A 16,898-nucleotide genomic window follows, 5' to 3' on the forward strand; every position below is an offset into this window, starting at 1 on the left:
GCTCCAGACACGCAGGCTCAGTAGTTGTAGCTCATGGGCCTAGTTGCTCCATGGCATGTGGGATCCTCCCAGACCAGGGCTCGAACCCGTGTCCCTTACATTAGCAGGCAGATTCTCAACCACTGCACCACCAGGGAAGCCCCACTTTTTTTGTTTTTTAGACTACACATATGAGTGAAATCATACAATATTTGTCTTTACTTGTCTTACTTATTTCACTTAGCATAACACCCTCTAGGTCCATCCATGTTGTCATGGCAAGATCTCATTCTTCTTTTATGGCTGAGTAGTATTCCACTGTATATGTATAACACATCTTCTTTGTCTATTCATCTATTGGTGGGCACTTAGGTTGCTTCCATACCTGGCTATTGTAAATAATACTGCAGTGAACATTGGGGTGCATATCTTTTCTAGTTAATGTTTTCATTTTCTTTGGATAAATATCCGGGAGTAGAATGGAATTGATGGATTGTATGGTAATTCTATTTTTAATTTTTTGAGGAACCTCCATACTGTTTCCCATAGTGGTTGCACCAATTTACATTCCCACTGACAGTGCATGAGTGCTCCCTTTTCTCCACATCCTTGCCAACACTTGTTATTTTAAACAATTTTTTTTTTTTGGTAATAGCCATTCTGACAGGTGTGAGGTGATATCTCATTATGGTTTTGATTTGCCTTTGCCTGATGATTAGTGATGTTGAGCATCTTTTCATGTGCCTGTTGGCCACTTGTATGTCTTCTTTGGAAAAATGTCTATTCAGGTCCTTTGCCCATTTTTTAATCAGGTTTTTTGGCTTATTGTTGTTGAGTTGTATGACTTCTTGGCATATTTTGGATATTAACCCCTAGTCAGATATATTATTTGCAAATATCTTCTCCTATTCAGTAGGAGACCTTTTCATTTTGTTGAGTTTCCTTTGCCATGAAAAAGCTTTTTAGTTTGATGTAGTCCCATGTGTTCATTTTTTGTTGTTTTTGTTTTCCTTGCTTTAGGAAACATATCCAAGTAAATATTACTAAGACTGATGTCAATGAGTGTACTGTCTATGTTTTCTTCTAGACGTTTTATGGTTTTGGATCTTATGTTCAAGTCTTTAATCCATGTTGAATTGTGAGAAAGTAAACCAGTTTGAATCTTTTGCATGTAGCTGTCCAGTGTTCCCAACACCATTTATTGAAGAGGTCGTCCTCTCCCCCATTGTATATTCTTGCCCTTTTTGTCATAGATTAATTGCCCTTATAAGTATAGTTCATTTCTAGGCTCTCTCTTCTGTTCTACTGATCTATGTGTCTGTTTTTGTGTCAGTACCATAATGTTTTGATTACTGTAGCTGTATAGTATAGTTTGAAATCAGAGTGTCTGATACCTCCAGCTTTATTCTTCTTTCTCAAGATAATCTTGGCTATTTGGTGTCTTTTCTGTTTCCAAACAAATTTTAGAATTATTTGTCCTCATTCTGTGAAAAATGCCATTGGTATTTTGGTAAGGATTTTATCGAATCTGTAGGTTGCCTTGGGTAGTGTGGTCATTTTAACAATATTAATTCTTCCAATCCTTGAGCACAGTATATCTTTCCATATATTTGTGTCATCTTCAGTTTCTTTCATCAGTGTTCTATAGTTTTCCAAGTACAGGTCTTATACCTCCTTTGTTAGACTCATTCCTAGGTATTTAATTTTTTTGATGCTGTGATAAATGGGATTTTTTTCTTTCTCTTTTTTTATTGTTTGCATGGGATTGTTTTCTTTTTTTTTTAAAGGTGTAATTTAATCTTTATTTACAGGACACTGCAAGATATGAAATTCCACATAGAAATAAGAAACCCATTGAGAGGAGAAGCTTCATACAGTATGTACAGTTTGGAACTGTTCAAGTATAGTTCCTTTGTAAAAAGTGCTACAATAACAAACCACGTGTAAAGAGTTCTTAGTAGAGAAACAGTAAGACAAACTTCTACCAAACATAGTACACAACAAACAACTTTATGCCTCAGATGTACAATCTAAAAGTTGAAGGTCCCAGCAGTGCCATCCTGAACTTGGAATGTATACCCTTCAGAGGTAGTTTCTGGCACAACATTTTGATCTTCCTCTTCCTCCACAGAGAAATACTTCTCAATCAAGTTTAATGAAGCTTTGTACACAGACTCATTTTCATGGTTTTGCAGAGCTTCAATTTTGTCCAAACCTCCACATTCTTCAACCCTTATACTAAGTTTCTCAGTTTCCCCTAGTTTCTCAGCAGTCTGAAAGATATTTGAGATGGCATCCAGAATAACCAGAATAATTTTAGTGTCTTTTGCAGTTAGGAGGTTCATCAACAGTTCTATTATGCCACAATGAACAAGGTATACAATCTGCTCAACTGTTCCGCCGCTTGTGTAGTTGGTCACAGCCCATACAGCTTCCTTTTGTGTCTTAAAGTCGGCCTTAGAGAGAACGCCAACAAGGACTGGGACTAATCCATGATATACAACTTGCTGTATCTGGTCCTGGCGGCCAGCCGTGATGTTTGACATTGTCCACGTAGCTTCCTTCTGAATATTAGTTTTGGAGTTTGTAAGCAGGCTGGGAAAGATGGCAAGTGCTCCTGCATCTATTACAACCTGAGTCTGTTCATCTATCCCAGTGACAATATTCCCTATGGCTCTTAGTGCAGGAGTCACAATTGGCAATTCAGTAGCTCCTAAAAGCTTCACAAGTTGGGGTACAACCCCAGTTTTCACAATCATTTCAATCCATTCATTTGGACCATCGGTAAGGTAGGAAATACCCCAGCAGGTATCAGCTAAAACTTCTGGATCATCGTGATGCAGGAGACGAACTAAAGTAGGAAGAATTTGCTCAACAGCATCTAAGGGGAGTGCAGGATTCTTGTTGTGACAAAGATTTGAAAGTGTCCAGGTAAGATTACGTAAGTAACCACATGCTAAAGATGACAAATCAGGAACCGCCAAAAGTGCCAACAGCAGGTCAACTGCACCATACTTGATAACCAAGTCTCGGAAAATCGAGCCATCACCTGCAATGTTTCCTAGAGCCCATACAGCTTGTTCACTGATATGAGTGTGGGGAGATGCCAACAGAGAAATGAATGCTGGGATAGCACCTCCATCTACCACAGCCTTTGTCTGTTCTGATGTCCCGGAAGCAATATTAGTGAGGGCCCAAGCAGATTCAAACTGAATGGGACTACAATCAGTTCTGCCCAAGAAGGACACAAATTTTGGAAACAAACCAGCCCGGATTATGCTGTCTATAGGGGACTGTTTTTCCCTGGAAAGCAGCTTCCTAGCAGCTTGAGTAGCTTGGAGCTGGCTTTCCAAATTGTTGCTATTTATGCCTTTGACAATGTCATCAACAGACCAATTTACAGTGCCCTGGTTGTTGCAGTTTTCCTGCAGTGGAGAAGCAGCATCATCTGGAACGGAGCTGACATTTCTCCTTTTCAGCATCTGGTCATCCTTCTTAGCTTTCCTGAGCTCCACATTAACTTCTATTCGGTGCCGCCTCATTTCTGGACTGTCTTTCCCCTTGTTCCTGAATCTGTTAAGGCGGGCAGCTGGTGAATAGCATTCTCATTGGTGGACATGGTTATGAGACAAAGGGAGAAAGCTACACAGCTGGCTCAAGCTTCCACAGGAGGCGGTGTGGGGCGCACAGGCTGCGGATCGACTGCGCTCAAGACGTCCACCACAGTCAGCCAGAGGACGGTGTCAGGATTGTTTTCTTAATTTCCTTTTTGATTGTTCAGTGTTAGTGTATAGAAACACAATAATTTTCTATATATTAATTTTGTATCCTAAAGATTTACCAAATTCATTGATGATTTCTAGTAGGGTTTTGGTGGCATCTAAAGGATTTTCTATGTCATGTCATGTCTATAGTTCATGACATCTATAAACTGTGACAGTTTTACATCTTTCTTTCCAATTTGAATTCCTCTTATTAATTTTTTTCTGGTTTGATTTGTGTGGTTTGGACTTCCAATACTCTATTGAATAAAACCTACTCTGACTTTTAAATCCATATTCTTTTCCTCTACCAAATGCAAACAGGAACTGGTTGCCAAACAGCTAATTAATTAGAGGTTGCTTATGGATTATATCCAGGAGCAAAATCTTAGGACTAGATGGACTCAGCAAATAGTACATGAAGTCAGATGGCAAAAAACTTCAGAGTATAATTTTCAAAAACTTCAAAAGCACTACTTTCTCTCAAATATATAGGGGACATATGTTAATTAATAGCAGAAACTCACTAATGGCATAATCAGCAGGATGGTAAAGTTGGGTCAAAGTGGAGTTCAAAAGACTGAAGCACGTATTGTCAATGAAAGAAAAAAATGTTGAAATAAGATTGTTAATTAAATACAAAACTGGTTAATGTACTACATGGCAATAAAATTGTTTTATTGCCCTGTAGTACAGTACAGAAATCATTTGCAAATTATAAGTCTTCTAGAAGTTAACATTTAACTTTGCAGAGTCTGAGCTGTAATCAATAGTAAATAGTCAATCAAACAAAGATACATTATGCTAGAGCCGTTCTGTCCAATATGAGAGCCATGTCATATGTGCCTATTTCAAATTTAAATTAAATTAATTAAACTTATATAAAGTTAAAAATGGTGTCCCTTTTTTGTACTAGCCATATTTCAAGTGCTCAATAGACACATGTGGCTAGTGGCTACCATATTGAATAGCTCAGACATAGAACACTTTGATCATCACAGAACGTTCTATTGGACCCACTTCCTTGGCCTATAAGATGAACCTCAGGCAGGCTTGCTAAAGAATACTCTAGCTTTACACAAAAAGGCAAAGTTTTGCATAAATTTTCTTAATAGCAGGAGCCATGAATTGCAGGGACTTGAAATGTCATTGGAAGAGACATGAAAATTGAGATGAGAGTTTAGCTGTGCTGGTAGCTTGTATGGCTAAGGTTTTTCCTGAGTTCTTTGTCTGGACTCCTACCATGGCTCATCCCAGTTTCATTGCATCCTTACTACAGTATGGCTGGGATGCTGTGTGGCCCTGATGCTGCCCATACATAAGCCTGTTTTCCTGGAAGTGGCATCCCAAGACAATGGTCTTGAAATGATTTGTTGCAATATCCTAAAATTAAGGGATTTTGAAAAACTATAGACCTCCTCAAATATTTTAAGTTGAATCTAATAATGTAATAACTATTACATTATATTTTAAGTGTATCCAAAGGGATTTAAATATAAATGGTATTTTGAAATTTAGCATCATCCTTTTTTTTTTTTTTTTGCTGTATGCAGGCCTCTCACTGTTGTGGCCTCTCCCGTTGCAAAGCACAGGCTCCGGACGCACAGACTCAGCAGCCATGGCTCACGGGCCCAGCCGCTCCGCGGCATGTGGGATCCTCCCGGACCGGGGCACAAACCTGCATCCCCTGCATCGGCAGGCGGACTCTCAACCACTGCGCCACCAGGGAAGCCCACATCATCCATTTTTGAGAAATTCTCCAATGATAATCAGAAAATTTACATCATTTCTCTTACTGCTGAAAACCAAATTTTTATTATGGTTCTCCTACTGAACTGTTTCCTATAGTAATTTATTTTATATTTAAAAGTTTTTATTGTTCATTCTACATTCTTCACAGCACCAAAAGTATGTATAATAAATTGAAAAAAGTATTTTGTTGCTGATGACCCTAAAGGTTGCTATGTTTAAAAATGTATTGCAATTAATGGTAATTCACAATTGGTAAAAACATTATAAATCTATTACAAATTTTGATAAATAAGTATTCATATAAAAGCAAAATTTTTTTTCAAGTTCATTTCTTAATAAGTGAGACTTTTCCTCAATTTATATATTGTGGATATTTATGAAGGAGATAAATATTTCTTTATTGCTAAAAGGACACGGGTCTATCATGGATTCTATTTCTATTCTTCTTTTTGTATATATAATCACTGTGAAAGCTTTTTCTCATAAACAAGAACACAGGATTGGAAGGAGTTTTGCATTAACAACAGCATTTTATTATTTGAACTTTCCAAATATACACCAAAATCACATTGTGATTGATCTATCAGAATAACCTTTTAATGATTCTCTCAGCTATGAACTTGACAAACTCCTCCTTCAATTTTGCTGAGAGCTCATGATTGGAAACCCCCAGACTAGCAAAAGTACTTTTATCCCAATCACTAGAGCTGTTTGATATCTCAGTTTCTAGGACAAAGAGCAAAAAGGTTTTACAAAGAATAATCAAATGCTATTAACTCAGCTTATTACTCTTTCAACTAAATATATACTCTGAAAAGTTTTGGAAAATCAAAATATTGCTAACTTCTATATACCTTTGCAAATAAAATATTTTTATATAATGTCTTGAGGCATTACATGCCTTAAATACATTCTTCTTTTTAATGAAAATCTACATATTAATTCATGGAAAACTTCCCTGAATAACTTAATTGGCAAAGCCAGACCTCATTTTAAAACTCATCAGCCAAACTCATCTTACCTGTCAGAAAAAGTGGGACATCATTTTTCCATACAAATAGATGTTATGATGCATATTGAAATATCTGTTTTACAGAATGCATTTTGTAATGCATATACTAAAGACATGATAAAAATTTATCGACTTTATGGTAAGTTATTAAAAAAATAATAATATCCTGCTTCTCATTACTTAATTTGTAATTATTCAACATATCTAAAATATAAGTTATTTGTAAAGCAAGGAGTATGATAGCATAACATTTCTCTGAAATATATGTTTGTATGTGTGTGTATGTTTGTGTGTCTGGTGTTCTGTTTTTGAGAATAATGATATAGGACTCATGTATTAAAATTTAAAAAAATTTCTTCAATTTCACTAGATATCATGATCAAACTATCTTTATGTATTTAATTTAAAAGAATAGCATAATTTGCTAAAAACAAATTGATCTGACCACCAGTATATAATTTAATTTAATTTTTTAATTGCAGGAAAAACAATGTAACGTTTATAAAATGAAACTAGATAAGGTTACTGTAATCAAGACAAATAGCTAAAAGTATTATTTGATAAAATAGGTTTTAATTCTTTTATTTAATAATAAAAACAGTGAAAGAAGTCTCATAAAGGTTTATCTCTGATTGGTATCCAGAACAAGGTGATACTCCCAGAAAACAGTTTAAATGAATCAGAGTCACTAACCAGCCATCTTTCATTCATTCAAAAGTTCTTTTCTTCCCTTATCTGGGCATGAGGATTGATAATAGGCATCACTTATGCTTAAAAACATGAAAAAAATTGGTACTTTTGCTTTCAGTATTTCTTATGATCTCTTTGCTTTGTTCTCATGGAATCTACCTCAAGAGGGATTCCTCTTTTGACAGTATTTGGGGATTTAGGAGGTTAGATTGTACACTTCCATCTCTTTACTCTACATCAGAATTAAGAAACATTAGAAATGAATAGTACAAAAACTCCTGTGACATAATAAGAAATATATTTTGTCTTTGGCCCCATTTCCTGGCACACAGCTTCGAAAACCCTTGGAATTGCTGAATATGCTACTGAGATGTCTAGTGGCTGGGGCTCTTGGCTAACCTCAGGATGTGGCTGGTTGCCAAGGGAACCAACCATGTTATTAGAGGGCTGGAAATTTCAGCCCCACTTGGGACTAGAGGTTGAGTTAATCTCCAATGGCCGATTGGGAGATTGGGATTGACATATATACACTAATATGTATGAAATGGATAACTAATAACCTGCTGTATAAATAAATAAATAAATAAAATTCAAAAATTTAAAAAAAAATCTCCAGTGGCCGATGATTTAATCGATCATGCCTATGTCATGAATCTTCCATAAAAACCCTAAATGAAGAAATTGTGAGACCTTCTGGGTTGGTGAATACTTAGAGTTTCTGGGAGAGAGACATGCACAGAGAGAGCATGGAGGCTCTGCATCCCTTTCTTCATACCTTGGCCTCTGCATCTCTTCCATATGGCTGTTCCTGAGTTGTATCCCTTTGCAATAAAAGGTTAATAGTAAGTAAAGTGCTTTTCTGAGTATTGTGAGTGGTTCAAGCACACTATCAAACATGAGAAGGGAGTTGTGGGAACCTAAGGTTTACAGTCAGTTGGTCAAAAGTATAAGAGGTCTGGACTTGTGATTGGTATCTGAAGTGGGGACAGTCTTGTGGGACTGAGCCCTTAACTTGTGTGACCTTATGCTAACTCCAGGTAGATAGTATCCAAATTGAATAGAATTGTAGGATACCGAGCTGGCGTCAGAGAGAATTGGTCAATGTTGGAAGAAACTCACACCTTTGGCATTGGAATTATGTGTAGTAGAGAGAGAAACAGTTTTCTCTTTTATAAGACATGTCAAATTCTGAAGGACATAAAAGCAGTACCTAAAGAAAGTATATAGCTCTAATACATACATCAAGAAACCAAAAATGGTTAAAAAAAAAAGTGAGCTAAGCGTGCAAATAAAGAATATGAAAAATAGCAGAAGAAATCCAATAAACCAAAGACAAGGGAAATATTAAAATAATGACAGAAATATGTGAAATTGTGAACAATAGAAATAAAAGCAAATCGTAATAATTAAGCAAAACAAAAAACTTATTCTTTGAAAAGCTTAACAGAAAGACAGATTTCTGGCAAAACTGAATGGAAAGGAGTGGAATTTGCAAATATACCGATCCATAAAGTAACTAGAAAGACTATACATGGCACATAAATGTAAAATAAAAAAAAGAATCTTATGAACTACTCTATCCTATTAATTTGAATACCTAGATGGAATGAACAAATTCTTAGAAAAATAACTGCAAGCATAACCAAAGTGGAGAAAATTGAAATGGATCAGTAAGAATTAAAGAAATTAAGTTAGTTGTCAAAGACCTCCTTTTCCAAAACACCTCATGTCTAACTGGTTTTACAAGTATTACCTCCCAAATATTTAAGAAATGGTTAATTCCTATTGTTTACTCCAGAAACTAGCAAAAGATAAAAAGTCTGCCTCTCTGTAACTGATAAAGTAAAACATAATTTTTAAATGACTACTATAATCAAGCATCATCAAAAGATTTAAAGAGGGGAGTGATGTGACCAGATTTACAATTGAAGATCCCTCTTCCTGCTGCATAAGTCATGGACTGGATGAAGTTTAAATTGAAGGAGGAGAGCTCATATTTGGAGAATTTTGCGATAGTTAAGGTGAGAGGGTAAGAACATGAACTAAGAAAACAGCAGCGGTGCTGGAAGAGATGGATTAGAGAGCTTTGAAAGAATTAGAATTGACAGGTCCTAATAACTGATTAGCTCTGGGAAGTGACAATGAGGGAGGTCTCCAAGGTGACAGCCAAATTTCTGCCCCATGAGACCTAGGGAGTCAGTTCCATTAGCCAAGTTAAGGGTGAAGGTGGTCACCAGAGAGAGAGGGTATATCATTTGCCACAAAAAGGACTAGAGGAGGAGGAATATTTTGATGATTTTTAGGTGCCATAAGCTCTAGTAAGCAGATGAATACAAGGATCTAGATCACAGGAGGAAACTCTGGGCCAAAGATTTGGAAGATTTCAGTATATAGAAGATAATGAAAGGCTGGGTTGTAGATGAGATGCATCAGCCGAGACAATGTGTAGAATGAGAAGGGCAAGGAAAGAAAGAGGACATTAGCAGACATCTTCAGGGTCTCTCATATCTCCTCTGCTAACATTGCACCCTCTAGCTGAGGCATTCTGTCTGTGGAACATGGTTGCCCAGGCAGGAGGTGGCTGGAAACACCATGGAGTTAACCCCCTAGGAAGAACCCTCAGCCAGGAGGAAGGGGGGCTGTCAGTAGATGGATGCCCAATTTCCTCCCATTTGGTTGGGGCAGCTCTGAGCTGTGTCCTACACTGTCTCTCAGAGCCACCAGTGGGACAGATCTCCAGTTGCCCCAAATGGTGATGCATTTCTATTGATAAGGTACATTTTACCAGCTCTTGTCTTCCCTGTCTCTCTTCCCCACTCCATACCATGGTTTCCTAGGATCACCTCTGGAGTAAACTACCTGCACACAAATTCTTGTCTCAGGAAACCCAAACTATCACAGGAAGGGAAATACCAGGGAGAGAAGGAGAACGCTGGAGAGAGGGTGTAGAAGGAATTGTGAGAGACCAGTCTGATATTGTAAAAGGCAAAGGAGGAAATAATTTCTAAAAGAAGGGAATACAAATACTGTAAGATTCTACTTATAACGGGTATCTAAAGTAGTCAAATTTATAGAAACAGAAAGTAGAATAGTGGTTGCCAAGGGCTGCAGGGAGGGGAGATGGGAAGTTGTTGAATGGATATTGAGTTTCAGTTTTGCAGGATGAAAAAGTTCTGGAGATTTGTTGCACAACAATGTGAATATATTTAATGCTACTGAACGGTACACTTAAAAATGATTAAGGACTGAGTGAACTGATGAGGATGATTATAAGTTTTCTGACTTTCTGTTTGAATTAAAACAAAAAATCCCACAAGGACTCAGAGGCAAAAAATATACAAATTGATTTTCACTGCAAAGTAAAGGACCTGTTACAGTGGAGGATTACTGGACTGAATGTCAGTATTATGACGTAGTATGAGTGTGTTTCGTGTTTGGTAACTTCAATCATTGTTGCTTTTGTTGTGGTCATCCATTTACAATGCTTGGTGTCAGTCTATTTATCTCTTGTAAAAATAAAATACAGTGTGTGTGTGTGAAAAAAATAAAAAATAAGTAAAATAAAAAAAAATTATGGTTAAGTTTTCTAGTGAAGGAAATGGCATTTTATTGTGGTTTTAATTGCTTTCCTTGATAATTAATGATGTTGAACATGTTCTCATAAGCTTGTCATTTGTATATCAACTTATTCAATTCTTTGACCCTTTGTAAAAAATTGACTGTTCATACTCATAAAAAAATGATTAAGATGGTAAATTTTATTTTATGTGTATTTTACCACAATTAATTTTTTAAGTGAAAAAAAAGGGAGAAGATAACAAATGGTGTCAAATGCTGTAAAAGGTGGTAAAAGATAAGAAATGACAAAGATGTATGGACTTGGCAAAACTGGGGTTCTGAAGAACCTAGAAGAGAGATTTCATTGTAACAAGGGTGGTACAAACTGGAAAGCAGTGGATTGAGCTGTGCTTGGGTGAGATTAGCATATACTGAGTATTTATACCAAAGGCTAGAAACCAGTGGAACAGAAGGAAATCAGAGTAATCTGCTTCTTGCATAGTCTTGTTGTCCCGTGAGAAAATATAAAATGAGATATTTCTCCACTTATAGACCACTTATAATTGAGAACACAGTTATATTGATCTCTGTGGCATTTTGTCATTTATTCACCTATTCTATAATACAGTTGGAGAGAGACAGAACAAAAGAGAAATGGAGAGCAACCAAATACTCATACAAATTAATAAGACAGACCCTACTACGAACAGCACCTATCAATAATGCTTTAGAAACTGAGATACATGGTGCTATAAGAACATTAGAGTTGCTACTGGACCCAACCAGGAAGGCAAAGTCAATCATGGTGATGCAGGATGAGGAAGGAGCAGGAGTTAATGGAAGCAGGGGAGAAGTAGAGGAAGAGGTTGAGAGATGGAGAGAATAGCATGTGCAAAGGGCCTGGAAAGAGAGGGAGAATGGCAAGGTATGAGCCTAAAAGAAGGCTCCAGGGACTGGAACAAAAAGAGCCCAGTTCAAGAGCAAGAGAGAAAGGTAGGGGTCAAAGGATGCAGGCTTTGCTGGCCCTCTTAGAGAGAGACGACTTCCTTCTGAGGCAAAGAGGAAGTCTGAGAAACCTTTTAAGTGAGGGGGAGGTGGGTGGAAGTTGGGGGTAATAGGAGTGTAACATGATCTCTCTGGCCCCAAAGTGGTGAATGGATGGAAGAGGGCAATAGTGGTTGGGGTGAGATCAGTCAGGAGGGCAATATAGCAGTCTTCATGAGAGAGAACAGTGACTGAGACTGGGTGGTGGCAGTGGAGATTGAAAGCATGGAAGAATGCAAGACATACTTAGGAAATAACAGGTCATCAGGTTGTGAGTCTCCTGTGGAAATGTGAACATAAAAATTCTCCATAAAACAAGAAGGAAATTAGGCAGAATCTGGAATTTACCCGGGCTATAGTGGCCAGGTGAGCAGAAAATACATCATAGCACATCATGGTATGAGGATGGCTGGGGAGAGAGCAGTTGCAGATAATTGAGTCATACCAGTTATGGTACCCAGGTCTGCAAGGTCAAGTTCTGGGCCAAAGGAGGTTATTATAATTACAGACATGGAGGACTGTACTGGGGCAAGTCAAGGCCCACTTTAGTGTAGTGGTAGGAGTACAGTAGGTTGAGATTCTCAACAGTACAAGATTATTAGAGTCCTCAGAAAAGTAGGACACAGAAAGCCTGCAATTTAGACCCACTTTCTACCTATCAGCCATATGACATTTATTCATTCATTCATTCACTTACTTGTCTAATAATGTATGAATTCATTCACTTATTCAACAAATATTTATTGAGTGCTAACATGCAAAGGCTGTGTGCTAGATGCTCAGGAAATGAGGAAAAAGACAGATAAGCTATTGCTTTCAAAGAAAGCATGACAAGTATATGCTGGTAAGTGTTTAGCATTTCCTTCTCCCTGTACTCCTTTCTCCAAATGAAAGACCTGCTTTGTACTTTATGCCACTTTCTAGGAGTAAATATTCTTGCTATCATTGATTTCAAATTACCAACATAATATCAACTGACTCACAAAATTCCTGGAAATGTAACAGTAGGTTCTTATGAGCTGGTATGAGCCAGCCCAGCATCATTGGAATGGACACTCTAGTGGGGAAGAAGAAGAAACAGTCAATAGTCAAGAAGGAAAATAAGGACTTCCCTGGCGGTTCAGTGATAAAGAATCCGCCTGCCAATGAAGGGGACACGGGTTTGATCCCTGGTCTGGGAAGATCCCACATGCCACGGAGCAACAAATTCTGTGAACCACAACTTCTGAGCCCGCATGCCGCAACTACTGATCCCGTGTGCTGCAACTACTGAAGCCTTCTCGCCTACAGCCTGTGCTCCGCAACAAGAGAAGCCACCCCAATGAGAAGCCCACACACCACAATGAAGAGTAGCCCCCTTTTGCCACAGCTAGAGAAAGCCTGCGACCAGCAATGAAGACCCAACACAGCCAAAAAATAAATTAAAAAAGAAGGAAAATAAATAATATTATTATATACTCTTATTTCATTATTGGTAGTTAGTGCTAAGTAAAAAGTCATAAGGGGGAAAGAGTGTCTTTAATTAGGGTAATGAGGCAAGACCTCTTCAAGAAAGGTCATTTAAACTTAGCCGGAATGAATGAGAGGGATCAAACTAGAGCATTCTAAGCTAAGGGAACGACTAAGCAAAGCTCCTAGAGTTTGGAGCATTTATTTCTCTATTTCGCTCTCTGAGAATTCTTTCAGGCTGCCAGAATTTCTCCACTGAGGTTCTCAAGTCCCTTTCTTACTCTCTCCTGTATCTACCCACTTTGGTAATGTCTCCCCAGGGCTTGGTCATGTGACTTGCTTTGGTCAATGGGACATTAGCAAACATGGGGCATGTAAAGGCTTGAAAAATCATTTGTGCATTTCCACTTTTACTCTTGGTCCTCTGTGTTCACTATGACAACATGCCCATGCCAGCTTGCTGGAGGATGAGAGATACATGGAGCTTGTCTGGCTCAGTATGACCGAGGTTCAGATATGTGAGAGGGTCCAACAAAGATCATCAGAACCATCTAGATGACATGTGCCAGACCGCAGACACACAGGTGAGCTCTGCTGAGCCTAGGTCTTATCAGCAAAACCACCCAGCCACCTGTAAACTCCTGACAAATAATAAATTATTGTTATTTCAAGCCACTAGGTTCTAAGAAGTTTAGGTAGCAATAGCTAATATAATTGGTTTTGTCTATATCTATTGATAGATATAGATAGATAGATAGATAGATAGATGATAGACTATGAGATTAAGAATTTGTGGGGAGGAGAATATTTTTCTGCTAAGATGACAGTTATACAGAAGGCTTCAAATGTTTAGAATCTAGTGAAATAATATCTTCTTAATTTATAATTAAGAATTCAATGACTTAAATATATGTTCTCAGGGCAAGACAAAAATGGGACTTAAACTATGCAAACAAAGATTTGTCTTTCAGCCCCAGTTAGCTTTAGAAAATGTACCTGATGGTATTGTTTTCTGGATATTGAAATTAGACATATGTACCTTTACCAGTTTCTCCATTTTATAAGAGGGAGAGAAATCTTATTTTGTAAGAGGGAGAGAAAGCTTTAAAAAATAATTTACTCTAAAAAAAAATAATAATAATAATTTACTCTAGTTTCATCCAACTTGCAAAATTTGTGCTGTCTCTAGCAATATTTGGTTTTCTTCTCTTCTCCAGTAATCTCTCTTCATGCTTTGTTACTCTCGAGAAAGACTGTGCTTTCTTTGTATACATACACAAACTGTGTTTAACTTACCCAAATTCCTTGGAAAACGAAGCAAGCAGGGATTTTTAAAGTCGGGAACATATACTAAATTACTCTTGGATCTCTTCTTTCTGTTTAATTTAATTACCCTGAGTAATTGGGCAGAAAAAAAAACTGCAACTAAAAAATAACATGTAATAAATTTATAGATATATGTCATTAACCATGATTCATTGATCTTTAAGGACTTGTAGTAGCTTTGGGCCTGGAAGATAGCATTTAACCAAGAAATGTTTTTTGGCCAACTGACTTAAAATGAATGTACCCAGAGACCAATTTAAATATGTGGACATTGTCAACATTAATATTTAGATTAGTATTCCCAAAATAACACTCAGATTGTTCCTATAAACCTATGTGGTTTCAATCACATTTTATCACTAAGAAATTTATAGCAGTTCCAAACGATATGTTAAAATAATTTTCACCCCCAAAGTTCAAGGAGGTAGAATTTTTCTCATCAGATACATCTATTGATTAAACCCACATCATTCTTGTCATACAAAAGAGAAATGCTTTTGAAGACTGACTACTGTGAACTTGGCTCTTTTCTTTGATGTGGATTATTTTTACACAGCTAATTGCCTTAAAAGCTGATGATCGTGTTAGCAGTGGTAAATTGCTAAGCACAGGTGCTGTGTCTGTATTTTTGAAAATCATGATTTTGAAATGCTTTTGGAAAACAAAAGCAACTTAACAAGCAAAGACCCTCTCTCTGTTCTAGATTAACTTCAAATGAGTGTTTATCATATGAAGACTATATCTGAATGAAAATTGCTCAAAAAGCCCACTTTGGTAAAGATCTTACATTTTTAAAATGTGTCTTGTACACACACAAATCAGTGCATGAAGAGAATCTTTTAAGGATGTATGAAGCCTTTCAATATTATTGATACTTAGTAATAAAAAGGGACCAATTACCAATACATGAAACAACATGAGTAAATTTTACAGACATTGTAACAACGGGAAAAAATGGACCCCGAAGAATATGTACTGTATGAATCCACTTATATGAAGTCTAGAGAAATCAAAACTAATTTTTGGTGAGTGAATTCAGAAAGTGGTTGCTTCTGGGGAAGAATTTGCCTAGAAAAGGGCACAGGGAACTTTCTGGGGGTGATGACAATGTTCTATATCTTACTTTGGGTGGTGGTTACATGGCTACACAGCCCTAGTCAATTGTCAAAACTTGTCAAACTAAACACTTAAGAACATGTTTCATTCTATGTAAATTATACCTTAATAAAATAAAAATCGGGCATTCAAGAATAATTTTAGCTTTGCTATTTTTATTATAAAGAACAGAGTTTGATTTTATAACCAGAAAGAATGGTGTCAACTAGGGATCAGATATTATCTGAATACACATAGCACTAAGTAGATGGTGGTTGACTAATTATGTGTGATCCACTGGAACACTGCTCAAATATTGTGATGTGTAATGAAATAGGAAAATTCACAAAAAAAATAATTGCAAAACTTTATAGAAAATCAAATAAATATGTAGAGTGTGGGTGTGCAACTCTAGCAGAGCAGACTGGCCCATTCTATATGTAACACCTTATAATGATTGTAGCCATCAAATGGATATATAAGTGTATATATAGATCATTCATTTCTGTATTTCTGTAGAGATTTAATCTTCCAACCTTGCTCTTAGCGTAAGTGCCTGGCCAAGTCCCTGGGCCCATAACTTTCTGCTTCACTCTGTAAAACTCCTCTTTTATCTGTTTTGTATATTAAGATTCTGTATAAAATGTCATTTGGAAAAGAGGTTTGTGGCTCACATAAGATTGAATTTCACTGTAGAAACTAGTATTTTAATTCTTCTGAGTCAGGACAAGAGAATGTGTTTTAATTTTTTTTAACATATTTTTTGGAGTATAATTGCTTTACAATTTTGTGTTAGTTTCTGCTGTATAACAAAATGAATCAGCTATACGTATACATATATCCCCATATCCCTTCCCTCTTGCATCTCCCTCTCACCCTTCTTATCCCATCCGTCTAGGTGGTCACAAAGGACCGAGTTGATCTCTCTGTGCTATGCAGCTACTTCCCACTAGCTAGCTATTTTACATTTGATAGCGTATATATGTCAATGCCACTCTCTCACTTCGTTAATTTTTTTTTTTCTGGTAATATGTAGTAAGTAGCAGTTGTAATGGGTTTGCTAACCCTCTATACTCTCTTGATCAGCCTATTTTGTGACCAGTGGCATCCCTTTTCAGGATAGGAATCACAACTCAAATTCTTAAGAAGTGGCTATATTTATTCTTAGAGATATTGACTATAAATGATGTTGCTGTCACGGTTATTACATGGCCAAATATTTTCTCATAAGG

General features: G+C 36.9%; 1 protein-coding gene across 1 annotated transcript; it reads right to left on the minus strand.

The window, feature by feature from the left end:
- Positions 1–1,970: 1,970 nt before the first annotated feature.
- On the minus strand, positions 1,971–3,717 carry LOC101272198 (importin subunit alpha-1-like). Its single transcript, XM_033440312.2, is given in 2 exon segments — positions 1,971–3,577; positions 3,580–3,717. Coding segments are annotated over 2 exon segments (1,587 nt in total). The 5' UTR covers positions 3,599–3,717; the 3' UTR covers positions 1,971–2,009.
- Positions 3,718–16,898: the final 13,181 nt, after the last annotated feature.

Source organism: Orcinus orca, chromosome 16 (assembly GCF_937001465.1).
Source record: "Orcinus orca chromosome 16, mOrcOrc1.1, whole genome shotgun sequence".
NCBI lineage: Eukaryota > Metazoa > Chordata > Mammalia > Artiodactyla > Delphinidae > Orcinus > Orcinus orca.